General features: G+C 44.8%; 1 protein-coding gene across 1 annotated transcript in view; it reads left to right on the plus strand.

Moving 5' to 3' along the window:
* Positions 1–25156, plus strand: part of PREX2 (phosphatidylinositol-3,4,5-trisphosphate dependent Rac exchange factor 2) — a 922406-nt gene that overhangs the window by 793521 nt on the left and 103729 nt on the right. Inside the window, exon 37 of the mRNA XM_029591436.1 lies at positions 11874–12064. Within this exon, the coding sequence (XP_029447296.1) occupies positions 11874–12064 (191 nt within the window). The remainder of the gene's footprint in view (positions 1–11873; positions 12065–25156) is intronic.

Below are 25156 nucleotides of genomic sequence, written 5' to 3' on the forward strand. Positions count from 1 at the left end.
CATCGATAAGGCGATGCAATGACTCCAGGTCCCTCCAGCACCGACACTGGTACCAATTGCGGAACCGTCCACCAACCCGATTCCGGCAGCGTTGGCACCGCTGATCTCCAAGATGGAAGCGCTCATTGCTGCTCTTCCACCAATGGATCCTGGGTCTCCGATGGTGCCGGTACCCTCCCCGCTTACATTGTCATCGGGAGGAGAAACACCGTTCCGCATCCCTCCATCAGGGGTTCTGCCTCAGCCATCAATGCCGATATGTCCCTCACCACCGATCCAACCATCAGTGCCGATACGTCCATCAGCACCACTGAGCCATCCATCGATGCCCTCGATGCCTGCGCCGGTGCCTTCGATGCCTTCATCGGTGCCTCCAATAATTCCTCTGATTCCTTCGGAGCCTAGACCAGGACCTTCAAGTATTCCACCACCCTGTCCCCCTCTAGTTCCTAGAGGGACAGGTGCTGATCCCTACGACACCTGGACTGATGATTCCTCTCCAGACACCGATGATTTACCTTCACCACCTTCACCCACTGAAAGTAGGAAGTGTTCTCCTCCAGAGGACCTCTCCTTTATAAATTTTGTGAAGGAAATGTCTGAATTGGTCCCTTTCCAATTGCAGACTGAACAGGATGATAGGCACCAGATGATGGAGTTGCTCCAATTCCTGGATGCCCCCATTCCTATCCACCAGGTTCTTCTGGATCTCCTGAAGAAGAGCTGGGCACATCCTGGCTCTATTCCTCCAATCCACAGGAAAGCTGACACTACCTATTTGGTGCAGTCAGCTCCAGGTTTTCAAAAATCACAATTGGATCACCACTCTGTAGTGGTAGAATCTGCACAGAAGAGAACAAAGAGGTCAAAGCCTCACTCTTCTGTTCCCCATGGCAAGGAACAGAAGTTCCTAGATGCCATAGGTCGCCAAGTCTTCCAAGGGTCAATGCTCATCTCCCAGATTGCTGCCTATCAGCTCTATATGACCCAATATAACAGTCAGTAAACTATTATTTAAATACCCAGACATGATCCTTTGAGTTATTATAGCCTATTACCTCATGGGGAAGCACCAATAATATATTACACACAGTGATGGTAACTTGTAAACAGCCATGCAGGCGCACATGTACGCACATATGCTGGCTTTTGCCAATGGATGCGGCCATTTTAGAACATACATGGTATAAAATATGATGTATGCAGGCCCATCTGTGCACAATTTTATATGAGCGCCCATGTGCATGCACATGCTGTCTCTACCACATAAGTGGAGGGATTTTAGTAGGGATGTGAATCGTTTTTTGACGATTTAAAATATCGTCCGATATATTTTAAATCGTCAAAAATCGTTAGGGCCATGATACAATACCAATTCCCCCGATTTATCGTTAAAAAATCATAAATCGGGGGAAGGGGGAGGGCAGGAAAACCGGCACACTAAAACCCCCTAAAACCCACCCCCGACCCTTTAAATTAAATCCCCCACCCTCCCGAACCCCCCCCCCCAAATGCTTTAAATTACCTGGGGATCCAGCGGTGGTCCAGAACGGCGGCGGTCCGGAACGGCCCCCTCAATTGAATCCTGTTGTCTTCAGCCGGCGCCATTTTGCAAAATGGCCACCACAAAATGGCGGCGGCCATAGACAAAAATGATTCGACGCAGGAGGTCGTTCCGGACCCCCGCTGGACTTTTGGCAAGTCTTGTGGGGGTCAGGAGGCCCCCCCAAGCTGGCCAAAAGTTCCTGGGAGTCCAGCGGGGTTCAGGAAGCGATTTCTTGCCGCGAATCGTTTTCCGTACGGAAAATGGCGCCGGCAGGAGATCGACTGCAGGAGATCGTTCAGCGGCGGTCCGGAACCCCCGCTGAACGACCTCCTGCAGTCGATCTCCTGCCGCTGGATCCCCAGGTAATTTAAAGCATTTGGGGGGGTTCGGGAGGGTGGGGGATTTAATTTAAAGGGTCGGGAGTGGGTTTTAGGGGGTTTTAGTGTGTCGGCTCACGATTTTAACGATTTTCACGATAGTTTACACACCCAAACGATAGTTTACACTCCCCCTTCCAGCCAAAATCGATCGTTAAGACGATCGAGGACACGATTCACATCTCTAGATTTTAGTAGACACATGCTCTGATGCAATTACCAGTTTCCCCAGTTCATTCTCAGTTTGCTCAGGTAAAGGATAGGACTTCTTACCCCCCTAGTTAATTATCCTCCCTTTTAACCTGTTGGCCCTACCCTTAAAACCCTGATGACTGGCCTAGTTTTTTGTTTTAGGACTTACCCGCCATCCATAGCAGAAGTAAAGTTATGCGGTAGGGGATCTCGGCGCTCGCTTGTGTGCATAAGTATTTATGTGCTGGTTTCATTCATAAATCCAGGCAAGCCCTTGCCCCACCCAGCCCAAACCCATGCCCCGTCCCTTTTCTGAAAAACTTTTGTGCGCGTACCAGGAGATACACTCATACGCGGGCGCTTTTAAAATCCGAGTGGCGCACTAGGAGCACCATTCCATTATATGAGCCATAAGTGAGAGCTTACCCCCCAGGGATTGTGAGTCAAGCATGGGATGGAATTTCCTAGCTGGAGCAGCCCCTGAAGAGAAATAAATTAGTTTGTGTGTCCTTGGGATTAAAGCCCCGCTAAAGGTTACATTTTTAAAAGGTGCAGGAAACTAAATTCATGGGTGAAGGGGAGGGGCAGGAATTCATTATTTCAAAATTGTGCAAAGTGACTTGAGAGCTTTTTATATTTATTCTTGCCTTACTTTTGTCTAAAACATAAATGCAAAATGACTCCATATGAATGAATCAGCATAGAAACATGAAGGCAGAAAAAGACAGTATGGCCTATCTAGTCTGCTCATCCGCCCAACTAATACAGCTTTACAATTCCCATCACTCCCTCAGAGATCCCCTAGCTTGATGGACTCTATACCTGGGTAACGTCAAGCTAGGTTGAGAGAACATTGTACAAATCTCATCACTTCGAGGAACTTCGTTTTGTTATCCTGTCTTTTCTCAGCTGCCTTTCGTTACCCCCTCTCCCAGTTTTGACTTCCCTGTTAAAATGTAATTTTCCAATCTTAACCTGTTTACTGTAAACCGACATGATGTCCACAACTAATGCCGGTATATAAAAATGTTTAAATAAATAAATAAATAAATCTCCGTGTGAGTTTTCTCCCTCCAAAGGACATCAAATCTTCACAAGCGTGTAGTGTTCTGTTTGTACATCTCACTCTGCATGTAAAAGTGGCCCCTAACCCCTACACTACTACCTAAAGCTCACCTCGAGCTACTATGTGGGCCTCCTATAGTAGCATAAATAGCTGCTTACTATGGTGCCACTCCCAGAGGTGCTCTCTCTCCCCCCCCTCCCCCTCACCTTATCTTAGGCCATTCCCCATTCTCCTCCCACATCTCAGGCCCTTTCCCAGCCTAAAAATGCCCAAAACAGAATTTGCAACAAAATTTAGTTATGTGCATAACACATGATATCACACAGCTTAATATAATAGAAAAAGGTGTAGTTATTTTCGGCATTAAAACTGTGCAATAATGTGCATTATGGCTTCGCACTTTGGGCCGGATTTTAAAAAGGATACACCATTGCCGCTGTGTTGGAGGATCGCGTGCCTGCAGCCTGCCCGGAGGCAGGCGCAAAAGGGAAGACAAAGCACAGGGGAGGTTATAGTAGGGCTGGGGGGGGGGGGGGGGAAGGTTAGGGGAAGGGGTGGGAAGGTCAGGCTAGGGAGAAGGGAACGGGGGAAGGCAGCGTGGCTCGGTGCACGCAAGGTGCATAATTGTGCACCCCCTTGCGCGCGCCGATCCTCGATTTTATAACATGCTCGTGCCTGTGCGCGCATGTTATAAAATCGGGTGTACATGTGCGCACACCAGGTAGCGCGCGCTTCTTTTAAAATGAACCCCTTTGTGAAGCCAGTCTACTTTTGCAGAAATCCCACCCCGACTCCTCCCCAATCCCTACCCTTTAAAAAATTTGGTGTTATGGTGCTTATCGCATGCGTTTTTCACATTTGAAAATGCCATAATGCGATTTGACAGATGACCCTGATTGATTGTAAATCCTCTGTGGATAGGGAAATATCTGCTTTACTTGAATGTAATCTGCTTTGAAATAGCTGAAAAGTGGCATATACATAAAATAAACAAATAAAATAAATAATCAATAAACTGACTGAAAATTGCTCAACCTTTTCCCAGGTAAAAGTACACACAGGAATAAACAGCGAACATTCTTTAGCCTAGGGTAAAAGTAGACAAGCTTGGAAGTGAGGTTAGGTAGGTGAAGACACCAATGCATGTAGTTTTGCAGTTGCAATACCATGCACACTTTCAGTGGAAAAGTATTTGCACAAAAATCTGATACAAGTCTGTGCAGGGGCTTTGTAACTATTCAGGCAGTGCTAAAAATTATCCCAATAATGCTATGTTTGTACCAGTGGGACTACAAGCTTATTTTCAAAGGGATGCCTTGCAAGAGGTGTTTCTTTTGAAAAGAAGGCTGGTCTTGGGGACAGCCTGATATCTGCAGCTATTTCGAAAAGATGTTTCAAACATACCCACGGAAAGTAAGATAGGGCTTTCAAAATAAAATTCCTGCATGTACTCTCCTTCCCTTGACCTGGCCATGCTACTTTCCCATCTCCTTTTTTTCTGGTGAGTAATGTACCCGTGCTGTGACCCGCATGGTTTCTGTTGCCTGTGGAGGGGGTAGGTAATTTTCATTGAGAGATTTTACCCATGCTGTTTACCCTTATTCAGACACTACATTAAATGGGAGACTTTTCTCACCAAGCAGGGCTTAAATTTTACTTAGTTATGCTGATTGCTATGAAAATTGACTCATTTCTTTATATCTACTGTTTTTTGTATCTTGAAAGCTATAGGGACCCAACAAAACCAAGGTTTTGCTGAGGGTTTTATATATTAATCGTGTATGGCTTTTGACTTACCAGTGACAATACTGTTTTGGTTTGTAGACACAATGATAACATTTCATAATCTTAATGTTTTAATTAGGATATTAAGCAGATATAATCCCCAACACTAATGGCAATCCCAGGTCTAGTTGGATAGTTTTAATTTCAGTCAGGCCAACCATGGCTGTTTGCCAATTATTGAAATCCATCAAGGAGAATGCTGAAAAAAGGTTCACAGCTTTAAACTGAAAATGTAACTTCAAAGATAAAATGGGTAGGGTTGCCACATGTCTCCATGTCATAAATAACAAGCTGCTCCAGTCCTGGTTTTACCCTATTACACTGACAGACTTGTAGTTCTGAGTGTCCTATGTAAATCATTGGGACAATCAGAACTACAAATCCCTGTATACAATAGGGAAAATGAGGACTGGATTAGTCTGTCCCTTATGATATGGAGCCAGGTGGCAATTTAGGGACAGCCACATTTTTATTGGTATGTTAATTTACATTTTTAGATTTCTTGTTCCAAAGCACAAACCAAGTGTAAATGAACATACATCAACACAACATTAATCTAATACATCAGAAAATGATTATAAAACAATTAACTCTACTAAAATAAAGACCATATAAAACAGTTAATACAGAAAAAATACATCAATATGGTTTATTTTAACAGATTTTGACATGCATTTAAGATATACAGCGGCACACTGCTTCAGTGAGCTCTGTCATAGTGAATTGCTTAATATGGAGTCATCATTTTCATATAAAACAAATTTCTAAAAAAAAATCATTTGCCATAAAATCCAATAGGACCAATTATTATAGTATATGTGACCCAAATTGCAATAAAAACTAAACTAAGTTTATGGCTGCTGCATGGGTTATATGATGGTCCATATAATCCACTAGCAATGCTAACTAAGGAAGTTGGATTATAAAATAATATGATTGATTTCAGATGCTATTTGGATGATCCATACATAGTGCATTTAATTTACAGACTGTTTTGTAGGGATGTGAATCGTTTTCCATATCGTCTTAACGATAGAAATCGTGTGGCAGGGCAAGAAAATCGTCTTAGGCACGATTTTTTAGTTAAAAAATCGTTAAAAATCGTTTTTTCCGATTAGTGCGCACTAACTCGAGTTAGTGCGCACTAACGGGAGTTAGTGCGCACTAACTGGGAGTTAGTGCGCACTAACTGAAAATGATACAATTTGACACTTTTCAGGTCAGTTAAGGTCAGTTTAGGAATGAATATGTATTCCTATTGGCTGCCCTCTTATTTATTCATGTTACCAAGTTTCCTACTGACAGTATATGGGGGATGGGAAATGGAAACAGTTGGTAGCTTGACAAAACAAGTAATGTGATCAGTCAATGTGACTAGAACTTGTGCCCTAACCCTGATACCAGGGGTATTGTGATCTTCCTGCACACAGTGCCCTATCCCTATTAATACCAGGAGTGTTGTGATCTTCCTGCACACAGTGCCCTATCCCTAATACCAGGGGTGTTGTGATCTTCCTGCACACAGTGCCCTATTCCTGATACTGGGGGTGTTGTGATCTTCCTGCACACAGTGCCCTATTCCTGATACCGGGGGTGTTGTGATCTTCTTGCACACATCCCGATATCAGGGATAGGGCACTGGATGCAGGAAGATCACAACACTCCTGGTATTAATAGGGATAGGGCACTGCATGCAGGAAGATCACAACACTCCTGGTATTAATAGGGATAGGGCACTGCATGCAGGAAGATCACAACACCCCTGGTATCAGGGATAGGGCACTGTGTGCAGGAAGATCACAATACCCCGGAGGAGTGAGGGTCAGGCAGCTCCCCCCTGTCTGTGAATCCAGCCTCTCACTAGTAATGCAGGGAGGGAGCTGTCTCAGACTTCACCATCCTCCCCCCCCCCCTCACCCACACACCATTCACTAGCTGGGACATGGGGGAAGTCAGGAGTGAGGGTCAGGCAGCTCCCCCCTGTCTGCGAAGCCAGCCTCTCACTAGTAATGCAGGGAGGGAGCTGTCTCAGACTTCACCATCCCTCCCCCCCCCCCCCCCTCACCCACACACCATTCACTAGCTGGGACATGGGGGAAGTCAGGAGTGAGGGTCAGGCAGCTCCCCCCTGTCTGTGAAGCCAGCCTCTCACTAGTAATGCAGGGAGGGAGCTGTCTCAGACTTCACCATCCTCCCCCCCCCCCCCTCACCCACACACCATTCACTAGCTGGGACATGGGGGAAGTCAGGAGTGAGGGTCAGGCAGCTCCCCCCTGTCTGTGAAGCCAGCCTCTCACTAGTAATGCAGGGAGGGAGCTGTCTCAGACTTCACCATCCTCCCCCCCCCCCCTCACCCACACACCATTCACTAGCTGGGACATGGGGGAAGTCAGGAGTGAGGGTCAGGCAGCTCCCCCCTGTCTGTGAAGCCAGCCTCTCACTAGTAATGCAGGGAGGGAGCTGTCTCAGACTTCACCATCCTCCCCCCCCCCCTCACCCACACACCATTCACTAGCTGGGACATGGGGGAAGTCAGGAGTGAGGGTCAGGCAGCTCCCCCCTGTCTGTGAAGCCAGCCTCTCACTAGTAATGCAGGGAGGGAGCTGTCTCAGACTTCACCATCCTCCCCCCCCCCCTCACCCACACACCATTCACTAGCTGGGACATGGGGGAAGTCAGGAGTGAGGGTCAGGCAGCTCCCCCCTATCTGCGAAGCCAGCCTCTCACTAGTAATGCAGGGAGGGAGCTGTCTCAGACTTCACCATCCTCCCCCCCCCTCACCCACACACCATTCACTAGCTGGGACATGGGGGAAGTCAGGAGTGAGGGTCAGGCAGCTCCCCCCTGTCTGTGAAGCCAGCCTCTCACTAGTAATGCAGGGAGGGAGCTGTCTCAGACTTCACCATCCTCCCCCCCCCCTCACCCACACACCATTCACTAGCTGGGACATGGGGGAAGTCAGGAGTGAGGGTCAGGCAGCTCCCCCCTGTCTGTGAAGCCAGCCTCTCACTAGTAATGCAGGGAGGGAGCTGTCTCAGACTTCACCATCCTCCCCCCCCACTCACCCACACACCATTCACTAGCTGGGACATGGGGGAAGTCAGGAGTGAGGGTCAGGCAGCTCCCCCCTGTCTGTGAAGCCAGCCTCTCACTAGTAATGCAGGGAGGGAGCTGTCTCAGACTTCACCATCCTCCCCCCCCCCCCTCACCCACACATCATTCACTAGCTGGGACATGGGGGAAGTCAGGAGTGAGGGTCAGGCAGCTCCCCCCTGTCTGCGAAGCCAGCCTCTCACTAGTAATGCAGGGAGGGAGCTGTCTCAGACTTCACCATCCTCCCCCCCCCCCCTCACCCACACACCATTCACTAGCTGGGACATGGGGGAAGTCAGGAGTGAGGGTCAGGCAGCTCCCCCCTGTCTGTGAAGCCAGCCTCTCACTAGTAATGCAGGGAGGGAGCTGTCTCAGACTTCACCATCCTCCCCCCCCCCCCCTCACCCACACACCATTCACTAGCTGGGACATGGGGGAAGTCAGGAGTGAGGGTCAGGCAGCTCCCCCCTGTCTGTGAAGCCAGCCTCTCACTAGTAATGCAGGGAGGGAGCTGTCTCAGACTGGTATCAGGGTTAGGGCACTGTGTGCAGGAAGATCACAACACTCCTGGTATTAATAGGGATAGGGCACTGTAAGAGATGACTGTAGTAGATTGAATAAAGATCTGATGTTTCTGCTCTCCTCACACCAAACAAAAACAACACACAAGCAGAGAAGCCCTTCTTACAAAGCTGAGCTAGTGAGTTAAGTAGGAGGAAAAGTAAACATACTGGTGCCAGTGTGGCTACTTAAAAAATACACTTACCAACAATCAATTACATATATTTGAACTGTGTACAGTTCCAGCCAGGACCACCTTTCTAAAATGCACAGTGATTGGCAAATTCAACATGCACTAGCATTTCAGGTGCCTGCTAACAAAAATAATAAACAAACAAGTTCTAGTCACGTGAGTGCTGATCATTACATTACTTTTTTTGTCAAGCTTCCAACTGTTTCCATTTCACATCCCCCCAACCATATTGGTAACATCAATAGATAAGAGCACAGCCAGCCAATAGGAATACATACATACATATTCATTCCTAAGTGACCTTTACTGACCTGGGAAGTGTGAACACTTTGTTTCATTTTCTGTTGGTGTTCGTTAGTTTCCAGTTCCATTTCCCATCCCCCCAACCATCACCTCAGTGGTAACCTTGGTAATATCAATAGATAAGAGGGCAGCCAGCCAATAGGAACACATATTCATTCCTAACTGACCTTCAGTGACCTGGAAAGTGTTTATTTGTATCATTTTCAGTTAGTGCGCACTAAATCGAGTTAGTGCGCACTAACGGGGAGTTAGTGCGCACTAACTCGAGTTAGTGCGCACTAACACGATTTAACGATTTTTAACGATAAATCGTTAGAATTTCTATTGTATCGTGTTCTATAACGATTTAAGACGATATAAACATTATCGGACAATAATTTTAATCGTTGAAAAACGATTCACATCCCTACTGTTTTGTGGGAGTCTTTTATAAAATTTCCCACCCAATATGTTGGTAAAAGTATGTGCACATAAGCACGCATGTTATAAAAATGCCTAGGCACACGTATATGTGCTCCTAATTATAAGCTTGTGTGTGCCCAGCAGCATAAATCGGGTTTCAGCTGCGTAAATGAGGGAATTTTATAACAGGCGCGTGTCCACACTATGACCAGGTTCACCAGTTTGTCTTCCAGTTCACCCAGTCGAGAACTAGGTCCTCCAAACCCCCCTGGTTCTTTAGCCTGCGCTTCCCCTACCCCCAGTTACCCCAGACCCCTTAAACCCCTCACAGATTCTGGAAATAGTTTTATTATGACTTACATCTCCTCTACAGCAAAAGTAAGGTATGTGGCTCTGGACCTGAGCGCACGCCCAGGTGCTTAGGTACCTGCCCAGTCATCTCTTTGCCCCGACCTGACACGCCCATGCCCCGGACACACCACGCCCATATTCTACCCCCTTTTGTGCAATGTGAGATATTCGCTCATTGGGACTTGTGTGTGAATGTGGGCGGCTTTTAAAATTGGGTGGACCCACACATGTCCCATATGCGCGCACATCTCCCAATTTTGGCACACTCCCAACTTTTACAATTCCCCTTAAAATGAATGAAATTTTTGTTTTCATTTGTTTGGTTTTTAAAATATAGAGTTGCCCCTGCTAGCAAAAAATGGAAAAGAACCACAAACCCCTCCACATTTCTCACTTGATCAGCTTAGTCCAGATCTTTCTTCAGAGGGCAGGGCAGGAGAGATCTCAGTCTCTGCCGCCCACCAGTTGTACAATTATATATTGCCCCATCAGACTGAGGCTGGCACCATTATCATTTTTTTCTGTATAAGAAAATGGCACTGGCTTGAATTTATACATGTAAGTCCACTTTGAAAATTGGTGTAATTTATGCTTATATTTGCAGGATGTTTGAAAATGACCCTCCCTATGTAGCAGTAAAGCCTTCTATCATTGGGTCTCTTCCTCAATTAATATTCTCAAAATTGTGTGGTGACTAAGACTCCAGGCTTTATTCCATTATAAAGTTTTTGATATATCTGTTCAACATAAGCACTCTGGATCCTAGGTTCCCAAACCTGTCCTGGGGGTCTCCAGTCAGTCGGGTTTTCAGGATATCCACAATGAATATGCATGAGATATATGGAGGCAGTGCATGCAAATTTATCTCATGCATATTCTTTGTGGATATCCTGAAAACATGAATGGCTGGGGGACCGCCAGGACAGGTTTGAGAACCACTGCTCTAGATTGTTCAGCATGTAAAGTAAGCGCCAGAGACATCTCAGAGTTGTGTTTTTTGGTGGCACCAGTCTGTCCCAATCTTGTTGTTCAGGATCAAAAGAGGGGTATATGTGTGTAGAGACTCAAATCTCCAGGAGAAATATTTACTGTGAAATAGAAATGGCTCAGCACTCTTCTGTGGTAGCATACAATGATACTTTACTTGGGAAACTGGGATAGAAAAATTCTAATCATTATATTCACAGCTGCATGATTCTGTACATAGGGATTGTGCTGATGTGACAAGGCAGGGAGAAAGATGGAGACTCAGACTAACGAATATAGATTACAACCTATCTAGGCAACCCTTACAGTCCCACCCCTTCCACACAGGGTCATGTGATACAGCTGAGGAATGTTAACCCCTTGCTGTCTGGTGTGAAGTATGATCTTTTTCTTCGGGTCCTTGAACAAGAGTAGCAAAAGTAATTACCATATAAGTAGCAGCATTACATTAAATGGAATTTTAAAGGATATCTTTTATAGCAACGTTTAAAAACAATTAAAAAAAATCGTTTGATTCAGAAAAAAGGAAGAAAAAAGTCTCAGTAGAGATGCTACAGAACCACAGGGAGGAATTCTGGTCCTCAAGGGCTGCAAGCTTGTCTGCTTTCAGAGTGATCAAAAGATGTATATTAACCCACCTTTTGCACAGGTTTATATAATGCGGTGAATGTTCATTGTGGGTATCCTGTTAACCAGACTGGTTTGCAGCCTTCAAAGACTGAATTTGTTTACCCCAGGATTTCAAAGGCAAGCACCAAATCAAATTATGCCAATTTTTTGAACTGGAACGATAAAAAGAATCCTGGCAAGGGAAGAGAAAATACAATCCAAATATATTTTTATGTTTCTATTGCCATATTTTTATGCAATATCACTTTCTATGTTGTAATCTTTTAAGCTTGAGAGACATTTGATTGTCATTTTTCTATAAAAAAAAATATATATATATTTGCACAACTAATTACCTCCTGTCAAGACTAGTTTCACTTTTGTGTTTTTGTTCTCTCTTCTTGGCAGCTGAAGCGGCCACTGAATGTGCTGGATGACCTTTATCGACTGGTAGAATCTTTCATCAGATCAAAACGCACGGCAGCTTGTGCTTACACTGCTTGCAGTGCCTCAGGGGTCGGATTGCTGTCAGTTTCCTCAGAGCTGTGTAGCAGACTGGGAGCCTGCCACATCATTATGTGCAATAGCGGAGTGCACCGGTAGGAGAATTTATCCCTCCCTTTTGTTTGTTTTACAATCACTGTAATCCAGTTTGGGAAATGCTTTGGATATATTACAACTTTTCTTCAAACATGGGAGGAGGAAGAGATTCATCCCTGGTAGTTTTGACTTACAAGAAGTGATGGTGTAGTGAACTGCAGGTGAAAGCGCTCAGAGCAGCAGCACTGATTGGTGGTAGTAAAGACTTGAAATGTTGTGGAACCAATTGATCTGACTCCCATTTACAATCAGGGACAGTAACTCTCAAAGTGGTGCGCGGGCACAAATTGACGCATGTGTGTCAGCATGCGCTCATGGATGTGGCGATTTTTATAACGTGCACATATATGCGCCCAATTTTAAGTGGATGTGCCTAGCTACCATGTAAGTCAGAGTATTTTAGAATAGGCGCGCATTTACCACATTGTCAGTTTTACCAGTTCTTCCAGTTAAGAGCTAGGTCTTCCAAACCCCCCCTGGTATAATAGCCTGCACTCCACCCAGTTACCTTACCCCAGTCCCTTTAAACCCATCAGAAATGGCTATTTTTTTTAAGTTACACCTCCTCCATAGCAGATGTGTGAATATTTAACTTTGCCCACCTCGGAATTCCCTTGCCCCACCCAGATCATGCCTACACCCCACCTCTTTTTCAGTCTCAGTGAAATGTGCGCACAGCTCAAGATGCGTGCACTTCGGAGCTTTGAAAATACAGTGGGCACATGTAATCTTGACTTGTGTACACATCCCCTAGTAAATAGTAAAACCCAGGTTTTACTATTTCTGTGCTTAATAAGTAGGTTCCATTTCAATATTCCGTTTAAAAATTCACAGGTTTTATACAAGCATCCTCCTTGAAACCTAAAATTTAAAACATTTTCAAATACATTTGCAGCAAAAAGATGTTAGGGAGCCATCTGAGCTGCTAAATAATTGAGGGGTAAGAGGGGGGTGCTCATGGAGGACAAGGCAATATCAGAAAAACTGAATGAATGGTTGCCTCCATCTTTACTGAGAATAATATTGGGAACATACCCACACATATTGTCTCTGTATCGATCGATTTTCTGATCGTACCTTGAGTATTGTATGCACTTCTGATCCTCTCTCAAAATAGACATAGCAAACTTAGAAAAGGTACAGTTATTAAGTGTTTATTTTGGTGGCCCACAACACCAGTCCCAAATACAAAAAAACATTGGTCAAAACAAGTTTTTTACTGGCACCGATGACAGATAAAATACACAAATAGCTGATGCACCAGACAACAACTCAAAGTCCAAAACAGAAAAATAAATCTCAGTCACTTTCAGCTGCAGTGGCTGAGGCCTCAGACTAGGCCCAGGCCTGATGCCAGGGACCAGGCCTCCAGACATCCTTTGCTTGGAGGACAACCAGGAATGATGTCTCTCTGACATCTTTCTCCTGAGTGGAGGGCACCATATCGATATATAGCTGTTCATTTTCCCAGCTATACGTCAAAATGGCATCCTCCCCTCAGGACGAAGGCACTGGACAGATATCACTCTGGTGAATCCTCCAAGCAGAGGGGATCATTTTGAAGAGAATGTTGATGAAGAAGATGCCTAGTGCCTGGTATCTGGCTTCTGGGCCTGGGCATGGGCTGAGATCTAGGGATCTGCAGGCAAAAAGTTTTCGTTGAGTACGCGATACGTATTCATGGGGGGTCAATTCCGTTTCATGCGGAAGTATGGAGAATTCAATAAGTTGTCGATCTGTAAATACGTTACTACTAAATTAACTACAACCCCCCACCCTCCTGACCCCCCCAAGACTTACCAAAACTCCCTGGTGGTCCAGCAGTGGGGTCCGGGAACTCACTCCGACCCTCGGTGCTAGTTTCATCATGGCGCCGATAGCCTGTCACAGGGGCTTCCGGTGCCATTGGTCAGCCCCTGTCACATGGCCATCGGCACCATCTTGTGCTCATACCATGTGACAGGGGCTGACCAATGGCACCGGTAGCCCCTGTGACATAGTATGGGCAAAGGCTATCGGCGCCATTTTGAGTCCTGGCGTCGGACGGCAGGTCGCTCCGGGACCCCCGTTGGACCCACAGGGACTTTTGGCCAGCTTGGGGGGCCTCCTGACCCCCACAAGACTTGCCAAAAGTCCAGCGGGGGTCCGGGAGCGACCTCCTTACACGCTGGCCGTCCGATCCCAATACGCAAAATGGCGCCGATCGACTTTGCCCTCACTATGACGGCGATCGGCGCCATTTTGAGTATTGGCGGGACGGCGATTTTGAGTCTCAAAATGGCGCCGATCGCCGTCATAGTGAGGGCAAAGGCAATCGGCGCCATTTTGAGACTCAAAATCCCGTCCTGCCAATACTCAAAATGGCGCCGATCGCCTTTGCCCTCACTATGACGGCGATCGGCGCCATTTTGAGACTCAAAATCGCCGTCCCGCCAATACTCAAAATGGCGCCGATCGCCGTCATAGTGAGGGCAAAGGCGATCGGCGCCATTTTGCGTATTGGGATCGGACGGCCAGCGTGCAAGGAGGTCGCTCCCGGACCCCCGCTGGACTTTTGGCAAGTCTTGTGGGGGTCAGGAGGCCCCCCCAAACTGGCCAAAAGTCCCTGTGGGTCCAACGGGGGTCCCAGAGCGACCTGCCGTCCGACGCCAGGACTCAAAATGGCGCCGATAGCCTTTGCCCATACTATGTCACAGGGGCTACCGGTGCCATTGGTCAGCCCCTGTCACATGGTAGGAGCACAAGATGGCGCCGATGGCCATGTGACAGGGGCTGACCAATGGCACCGGTAGCCCCTGTGACAAAGGCTATCGGCGCCATGATGAAACTAGCACCGAGGGTCTGAGTGAGTTCCTGGACCCCACCGCTGGACCACCAGGGAGTTTTGGTAAGTCTTGGGAGGGGTCAGGAGGGTGGGGGGGTTTAAATTTTTATTTAGGCTGAATAAAACAGAAATCTGTTTAATACGTGGGGAGTCGCGATGCATTTCGCCTCCCCATGTATTTAACAGATAGCAAAAAATAAGTTGTGGATTATAAGTACGTGGAAAACGGATGCACACCTCTACTGAGATCCCAGCGATGGGACCCAGCCTCCGAGCTGGACCTCAGCATCCGGCTTTGATTGAGGGTTCTACATCAGGACCTGGTCTCTGGGCTGGGCCCCAGAATTGGGCTAGGCTGAGGCCTTGGCATCTGCTATGTGCTGAGCCCTGGTGTAAGGCTGACAATATCTATAGTACCCCCCACACGGTCAGGGTAAGTGAGGGCTGGAGAGTTCCTGGCCCCAGCAAGTTTTGGGGGGTGGGGGAGATGGAGGTGCAGGTGGTCCTGGGGAGGATCCATTTTATTTTTTTTATTATTATTGTTTTGTTTTGGGGGTGTTTTAATGTTTATTTTGTTTCTGAAACTACAGAAACAAAACAAAATATACTGCAGAAACAAATAAACTACAGAAACAAAATAAACATTTAACAAAATGATACCCAGGAGAAAAAACAAAAAGAAAAAACACAACTAAAATGTTTTCCCTAACATCCTTAATATTTGCACCATTATCTGTCACAAAAGAAGCTGTATGCCCCTCTCTTCTAGCTGCCAATCCTCCAGCATCTTTCTTATGGCTGGTAGAATATTGCACAAGGTATGAAGGCTATCCATTACCTGGGTATGCAGCACAGTCTATCTGCACTCTGATGCTTGGTTCCTGCTAGAGCTGCTGCCTGCCCCTGCCTCTGCAAGCTTCCTCTTGTGTGCCATCACGGAGAGGTGAGCATGGGTAGGTTTTGCTTTGGTCCAGATGGCACTGATGAAATGCACGCTCCCCCCTTCTGCCTTAGCCAGATGTGTCTGCATGTGACTACGTCACTGGTTGTACAGTGTGAGAATAACCTGCCTACTAAATGTAGTCCTGTTCAGCACTTTGTTACCAGGGGCTAAGAGGTGAAACATACCTTTAAAGCCCATATTCTCCACTATCTGCATGGGCTGGTCATCCAGGGCAATCATTTTCCCAGTGACCTTGTTACTGCTTTTGATGCTGCTTGCCTCTTACCCCAGGACTTTCGTACAGAACACCACTCCATTTCCTGTATGGTAGGTTGCCGCTGCAGGCACATGACAGGAAGTTGCCAACCTGCCATCTGACTGGTGGAAAGGGTTGTGGCATCAGCTTCCTCTTTTCAACTCCTTTCCTTTGGCTTTTGCTTTGAGTGGCAGAGGGCGGTCCCCAGGCTAGTATTGTTGCCCTCCCCTGATGCCAGTGTTAATGGGTGCTGCTTGTGCACATGATGCTGTATACCAACATTTTACAGATGCCCCAATGCCTTCTCTCAACTAATGGCCTTACTGCAGTGAATGCAATGAGCAAAACACAGAATCTCCCTCACTTTAAAGTGATTCCAGACCAGGGATGCCTTGTGTGATCTCTTTTTTCATCCTTAGGGACTGATGCTAGCAATGGAGTTGAGGTTGAGGGTGGATCATGAGAAAGAAGGCCAGGGACATCACTCATGCTCTCTGCCTGTAATGCCTTTTCTTCCTGGAGTTTGCTCTCAATACCTTCAGTACCATCTATCATCTCACGGGAGGCTAAGATGCTACTGACTAGAGATCTCAATTTTTCTTCAGCTACATGCTCTTCAATATCTTCTGATTCAAGGAATCCCAGACAAGATTCTTCCTTAGAATCAGTTGTTGAAAATACTAGCTCCATTACTTAAGAATCAGTAATCATGGAGAAGTGCTCCCTCTATCCTTACCCCTGCCCTGCTAACACCAGTCTTGGATGGTTCATCCACCTTCTTCCCCTGCTCCAAAACAAAAGGTAGAGGAACAGATGGTGGTGACACATGTTCTCCCAATTTCAATTTCTTATTTGTTGAGCTGGCTTTCTGTTGCAGATCTTCCCCTGGTAAATCCATGCTGCTTCAAGTCCAGCAACCCACCAGATTGTAGATAGCTCATTATCCTTTTCTTCAGCAGCATCTCCCTTAATGTTTCTACCACCGATGTGAGGCTAACTGGCCTGTAGTTTCCAGCCTCCTCTCTACTACCACTCTTGTGAAGTGGGACCATCACCGCTCTTCTCCAATCTCACAGCACCACTCCCATTTCCAGGGATCTATTGAAAAGGGTCCTTTAGCAGACCCACCAGCACATCTCTGTGCACCCTCCGTATCCTGAGATATACCTCATCCAGCCCCATAGCCTTGTCCACTTTCAGTTTGCCTAACTCTTTCCATACATTCTGTTTCATAAATGGAATTTCATCTCCCCAACCTTATCTAGTCAACCAGCAACAGTCCCTCTTTAGTGAACACTGAACTGTAGTATTTGTTTAATATTTCTGCCATTTCTTTGTCTCTCTTCAAACATTATTCTTCGACACCATTCAGTTTCACTCTATCACTTCGAACCTTCCTTCTTTCTCTGATATATCTGAAAAATTTTTTGTCACCTCTGCTTTACCTCTTTGGCAATCCTTTCTCCTGCCTGACCTTTTGCTTTCCTGATTTCTTTCTTCGTCTCCCTCATTTTCACCAGCTATTCTTCTCTGTGTTCCTCTTTTTGGGGATGCTTTATAATACTTGAACACTCTTCTATTTGCCTTTATTTTTCTAACCACTTCCTTTGAGAACCAGATCAGTTTATATTTCCTCTTATTTTTGTTTACTTTTATAACATATATTTTTTTGGCTTTGTAATAGCTCCTTTCAGTATGGCCCACTGTTGTTCCACCTTGCCCAGTTTCCCCCAGTCTTTTAGTTCTTCCTCTAGGAACATTCCCATTTTGACAAAGTCTGTACTTGTGAAATTCAAAACTCTGTATCCTGTTAGTGATACCTACTCAAACATTTGAGACATTATCCCCATTTGTGAGCACTAGGTTAAATATCACACCCTCCCTCATGGGTTCCATTACCATTTGTTGAACAGAGCCCCTTGAAAAGTATCCACTATGTCTCTACTTCTAGTAGATTCTACAGATGGGATACTCCAATCCACATCTGGCAGATTAAAAGGTAGCATGTGTATGTGTGTGAGAGCATGTGTGTATGAGAGAGAGCGTGTATGTATAAGAAAGAAGAGGCCCGACAGGCAGCTGGTACACCCCATTCTGCCAGCGGCTGAGAAACAAGAGGCCTGACACATGATTGGCACACTCCATCCCAGTGGCCAAGAAAAAAGAAGCCCAACAGGCTGTTGGTATACCCCATCCTAGCGCCTGAGAAAGAGGTAGCCCAAAGGACCGCTGGTGCACCCCATCCTGCTGGCATTTTAATGAGGAGGAGACTGTGCAACCTCCTCCTTCCACCACAGACTCCAGAAAAAGAGAGTGAGAGCATGTGTGTATGAGAAAGAGGCAGGGCCGGTGCAAGGGTATTAGGCACCCTATGCAAGCCTTACAGTCTGGCGCCCCCTCCCCATAAACAATTTAAAATTATGCATTTATAACATATTTTACATGAAAAATGACATTCTGAGGTAAAATTAATATACAAGTTATTGTGATAATTTCATGCACTGTTGTGATGCCAACAAGAAAACTTTGCATCTTGGAATTCACATGGCATCATACCTATTGTGATATATTTCGGCATGGTCCTCCCGTATCAACACGGTACTATTTGCCAACACTCAAAGAATAACAACCCCACCTATGAAAAAGAATACCACAAATATTACACCAGAATCTAAAATATCAATATACCTCCTATCAGGCAAACAGAACAGGCCAAGCTACTACAGATCCCTACAGAGAAACCACATGCTAAAAGAATGCTCCATCTCAGTCTTTGCATGCAGAACACAAACCCTCACCAAATACAGAATAAAGCCACATAAAGTATAAATAGAAATGTGCAGACAAAAAGTGAACTGTAAAACGCATCACGCCAGACTCTATACAGTGTAACAATCGAAAACAAATATTTCACCATTCCTTGTGAAACAAATCAATAAAATCAAGATATATAAATCATTAATCATAATTATAAAATCATACAAATAAAATAATTTCAAAACAACTGATGAATAGAATATCCAATAATTAAAGACTCATGCAAATTTTGAAAGCTTTACCACTCACCAATAAAATATTTCAAACAGCAGACACATCACATACTACCCAATAATTAAAATGGTAGTCAATCAAGAAAAATGAACTTAAAAAGCCACCTTTACTTACCCTCTCCAGCAGTTCTCCTACTCCTTTCCCTTGCAGGCCACACCAGAAGCAGCAGTAGCTGCTGAAGCTGTCCTCACAGTCCTCTTCCTTAGGGACCACAACCAGTCTCTTCTCTCTCTCACACACACACACACACACACACACCAGTCATACCCTCAGCACCAGTTTCTGTCTCTCACACATCAATCATCTCCCCAACCAGTCTCTCTCTCTCTCTCTCACACACACACATACACAAGCACATACATACCAGTCATCTCCCTGATCAGTCTTTCTCACACATACACATGTCACCTCTCTGGCCAGTCTCTCTCAATCACACAGTGCTCTCGCTCTCTCTTACTTACACCCAGGTTTTCAATCACCCACATGCTCTCTCTATTTCACTTACACACAAGCTCTCAATCACACACATGTTCTATCTCACTTACAAACAGGCTCAATCACACACATGCCCTCTCTCACAGCCACAAGCCAGCCAAAAACATGCTCCATCTGTCTCGCACACACACATTGACACATTCAAGCACCCTCCCTGACTCACATATACACCACACACATATAGAAGCACCCTCCCTGACTCACATATACACCACACACATACAGAAGTACCCTCTCTGTCTCACATATACACCACACACATATAGAAGCACCCTCCCTGTCTCACATACACATTACACTCTCACAGAAGTATCTTGCTTTCAGACTTGCATGATTTCTACTTTTATTAAAAGTGAAAGTGATGCTCCCAACCCTTAAATAAGAAAACCACATTCCTATCAGAAGGCAAATGACACCCTTCCTTCAGGTTCTGTCCTCCCAAGGGACAGCTTCTCTTGTTTTATGCTTTCAGGCAATAAAGCAAGTGTCTTTCTTCAAACTATCAGTCGTATGATTATTCATGTGGGAGATACGGAATGGAAAGACATCCTTAGTCAGCTTCCCTTTTAAATGGGAAGATTCCAGTCTTAGCCATTTAAAAATATACATTTTCTAATGGCTATAAAAAAAAAAAAAAGCGAAACCGTTTCAGATTGGAACTATTCTAGTCTTCATGCTTAAATTATGCTTCAAAAAAAAAAACAAAAAACAAACCCCACCTGGCATCAGTATCTTAAATTTGTGATTTTGCTGAGATGAACATTTTAAATACTTTAATTTTTTTTTTGCTTTAGTATTTGTCTCTACCCACTTTAAGTTAAATTTTATTTTCCAGAAGAGGGATGCTTAAAATTCAGTAATTTCATCTTTCATCCAACTTTTCAAAAGTTGTGCTACCAGTACAAAAGTTGAGGTATATGTATTATCCCATTTCATTTTTTTAAACTGGCAGATTCCTTTCTCACATACACATCACATACACCCATACAGAAGCTCCATTCCTTTCTCACATACACCACACACACACACACACACAGACACACAGAAGCTCCATTCCTTTCTCACATACACACTTACACACACACACACACACACATAAGCACCATTCCTTTCTCACATATACACCACATACACCCACACAGAAGCTCCATTCCTTTCTCACATCACATACACACCACATACACCCACACAGAAACACACACACACACAGAAAGAAGATCGGCACAGCCGGACACTTCGGCCACGTGATCAGCTAGACTGGCCCACCAGGGGAAGCCTGATCCCCCCTGGCGCCAGTGGCCTTCAGCCCCTACTATGTGACAGGGGCTACCGGTGACATTGGTTGGTCCCTGTCACATGGTAGGGGCTAAAGGTCATCAGCGCCATTTTGGTTAGTGGCAGCCGAGGCCCCGGGAGCAGTAGATCACTCCCGGGCCCTCTGCTGCACCACCAGGGGGGCGTTGGGAGGGTGGTACTGGGAGGGAGGCAAGGCAAGTCGGGGGCTGGAAGAATTTGAAAGGGCACCTTTTGCCCTTTCAAAATTCTGCTGCCTGCCGTGGCGCCCCCTAAGTCTCGGCGCCCTAGGCACAGGTCTAGCTCGCCTAGTGGTTCCTCCGGCCCTGGAGAGAGGGAGCATGTAGGTGGGTGTGTGATCATGTGTGCATAATAGAGGAAGCATACGTGTGTGTGAATGTCTATATATGAGAGGAAGCATGTGTATGTGAGAGAAAGGGAGCATGTGTGTTTGTAAGATCATGTGTGTGCGAAAAGCAAGTGTACAAGAGAGAGGGAGCATGTGTACATGAGAGAGAGGCAGCATGTGGGAGAGAGAACCTGTATGTGTTTGTGAGAGAACCTTTGGAAGTGAAAGCCTGTGTATGAGAGAGGGAGAATGTGTGTGTCAGTATGCATGTTTATGAGAGAGACTGTATGTAAGAGAGAAACGGAGTATGTGAGAGAATGAACATTTGTGTGTTATAGAATGTGTGTAGATGACAGAGAGAGGAGAAAGTTTATGCACCCTGTCAAGACATCTCAGGGTGAATGGAATCAAATACTCTCAGGTATGGAGAGCAGAGGATTTTATTTATTACTATTAATTTTAATTATTTTTGTCTGCTATTTTGAAATATTTGTTGGTGTTTGGTAAATTAAAAAATACAATTTATGAATTTTTAATCATTGGATGTTCTTTTCATCAGCTGTTTTGAACTATTTATTCTTTTTATTAGTATGTTTTTATTGCTACAATTGATGTTTTATATTTCTTGATGCTATTTGATGTTTTATGAGGAATGATGTTTGTTTTTCCATTGTTACACTGCATACAGAGTCTGGCTTCTTGTGGTTTCCAGTTTAGTTTTTGTCTGTACATTTGTATTTCTAATTTATGATTTCTTTATTCTGTTTTTTGGCGAGGGTCTATCTGTGCTCTGCATGTGTGATTCAGGTGAAGTATCTGTTAGCTTGTAGTTTCTGTATAGAGATCTATAGCATCCTGACTTGTTCTGTTTTTCTAATAGGAGGTGTATTGGTGTCTTAGGGCCTAGTGTAATATTTGCAGTGTTACCTTTTCATAGATAGGGTTAATACTATTTGAATATGGCAATTATGGTGTTATGGCATGGCAGGTTTCCATAAGTTGTGAGTATATTTTTTGCAGGATTTTTTTAGACTATGTTCCTGGTAGTGGAGGGAGTTGTTGTTGCTATTACTAAGGTGACACCAGATTGTGATTATTATTTTTCTATGGCGAATGGTATGGGGAAATGTTCTTGTTCTGCTCTGTACCTTTTGTTGGGGGAGTTAGACCTTGAGGTGCAGGTTTATAATGGGTTTCTGTCCTATCCTGTGTAGTCCCCAGATTTCACTCCCTTATAGAAAATTTTTATTGATTGATGCTCTTGAATAATTTTAGTAATAATTTTATTAGATGATTGAAGCTGGCCAGGGGTTTCTTTGTTACTTAGAAGGTTCTTCTGTCTAGAGATGCCACTGACTTACATGCCCAGCATCTTGTGACAATGGTGCAAAATGTTTGTAGCGATGCCTCTTGCTTTAGGAGTGGGGGGTGTCCTTTCTCTGCATATATGGAATTTGATAACAGGCAAGTGTAGAAAGAGCCATTGGACCCCAAACAAGATTGATTAACAGGGTGATTTCCCTGTCACAGGTGATTTTCTTTAAAAAGAATAACAATAAAAAAATACCATTGGGGGAGTTGGGGAGGGAAATATGAACACCAAACCTCTCTCCACCTCTCCCTTTTCGTGAAGTGGGTCTGTCTCAAACACCCTTCCTTCCCCCTTCCCCCTTCCCCACCAGTGTCTCATTCTCTCTCTCTGCTCCATAGTCCATCCCAAATAGACCTCCTCGCTCTTTCAATGTCTTTGTGAGATAGGAATTGGCCCTAAAGGATTCTTGTGGTTTAAGTCCTTTTTATCAGACCATACACACGGGCCGATACAGTAAAGTCCGCAGGAGAGTGGGCAAATGCCCGCTCAGGCCACTCTCCTGTGCACGCGATTCTGTATTTAAATGAGGCCCGGCGGTAAAAACAGGCACTGGCGTGTCCCTAGCACCTCCTTTTGGACCGGAGCGGTGGCTGTCAGAGGGTTTTACAGCCGACGCTCAATTTTGCCGGCGTCGGTTCTCGAGCCCGCTGACAGCCACGGGCTCGGAAACCGAACACCGGCAAAATTGAGCGTCCGGTTTTCGACCCGACAGCCGCGGGCCGACTTCAAATTTTTTTTTCTTTTCTTTTTTACTGTTTTACCCTTCGGGACCTCTGACTTAATATCACCATGATATTAAGTCGGAGCAGTTTTTACTGCTTTTCTGTGCACTTTCCCGGTGCCCAAAGAAATTAGCGCCTACCTTGGCTGCACATTTTGTTTTCTGAATCGCACAGGAATACCTAATAGGGCCATCAACATGCATTTGCATGTTGCGGGCGCTGTTAGGTTCGGCGGGGTTGGACGCGCGTTTTCGGCCCCTTACTGAATAACGGGTAATGTTAGCACATCGAAAACGCGCGTCCAATGGCGGGTTAACAGTGCGCTCCATCGGTGAGCACTGTACTGTATCGGCCCGTATGTGAGCAAATATAACTCACCAGTTGTCATTGCCAAGATCTCTTGGCACTAGAGTGCCACAGGAATCATCCTTTTAAATGATTCTATTAAATATCTTTCTGCATCCAGTTTGCCACTTGTTAACCTCTTTCAATAAAGTTTTTAGAGCATATGCTATATTTTCCATTTGAACCTTTGGATGACTCCTCCTCCAAAGGCAGCGACTAGTTTGAGTAGAATTCAGGAATGGTTCAAAGATAATTTATGTAAACGTAATCTACTAAGACGAGGGAATAGTTATAAGTTGGACATCCATAAACATCAGCAATGATAGTAAACTTGGAGTCTTTATGCTCCCATAGCAGAGTGTAATGCAAATCTTAAATGTTATGCTTTACCAAAACCTTAATATGAAACCACAGTTAGGAGCTATTGCTCACACAGCCTTCTTCAAATTGAAAACTGTGAAGAGATTGTGACCACTGCTCTCCATCAATGATTTTAGATCAGTGATACAAGCCTTGGTAACAGATCTTGATTACTTCTTGCCAACTTCTTCTGCCTTGGCTCCGACAAACTTGTTATGTCAGACAGGTAAGAGTTGGTTGCTATAGTTACTAGTTAATCCTTGCCATGTGTCATGGACCTGAATGGGAAACAAATGAATTAAATGAAAATGTTAATTTAAATTCTTAGGTTTTATACTGTAATACCTCTAGTTCTCTTTTTCATGTATTGCAGATAATTTAAAATGCGGCCGCAGGCCAGATTTACCAATTCTATACCAAGGGCATATCATAACTGCTTTCAAAACTCTTCATTGGCTGTCAATAGCTTGGCGGATGAAATTAAAAATTTTGAATATGGTCCGTCATGCAATACATAATCAAAACCCAGAGATAATGAGAAAGCTGATTCAAGTTTATGTCCCTACTCATATTCTTCGCTCATTAAGGGCCATGATGTTGCATGTTCCATTGGAGAGACAAGCACATTTAAACATTTCAAGAGCCCATAACTTCTCAGTCTCAGAACCGGCTCTCTGGAATGCACTCCCAGATGAATCGAGGCAAGAAGAATAATTCCTGATTTTCAGGAACAGGCTGAAAGTGTTCTCTTCACTACAGCCTATGGGTTTTCTTAGTTTTTAAGATATAAGGTCGACCTGGGAATTTTGACTAGATGTGTTTTAAAGTGATTTTAAGGTCTTATGTTATCTGTTATTATACATTTTTATATAAATGCATGTTTCATTACTATGAATGTTTTGATTTTCCTCACAGGAGGCAAGTGGCTTTGACCTGTGGGTTATAAATATTTTAAATAAATAAATAATCAATAAACTGGCAAATAAATACACAAATAAATAAATAGGCCTGCTCTGGCAATGCCTATGTTTGGCTGGCCAAGTTAGACGTCTAGAGCTAAAAATCAGCAAGAGGCACCTAA

This window comes from Rhinatrema bivittatum, chromosome 2, assembly GCF_901001135.1.
Source record: "Rhinatrema bivittatum chromosome 2, aRhiBiv1.1, whole genome shotgun sequence".
Lineage (NCBI taxonomy): Eukaryota > Metazoa > Chordata > Amphibia > Gymnophiona > Rhinatrematidae > Rhinatrema > Rhinatrema bivittatum.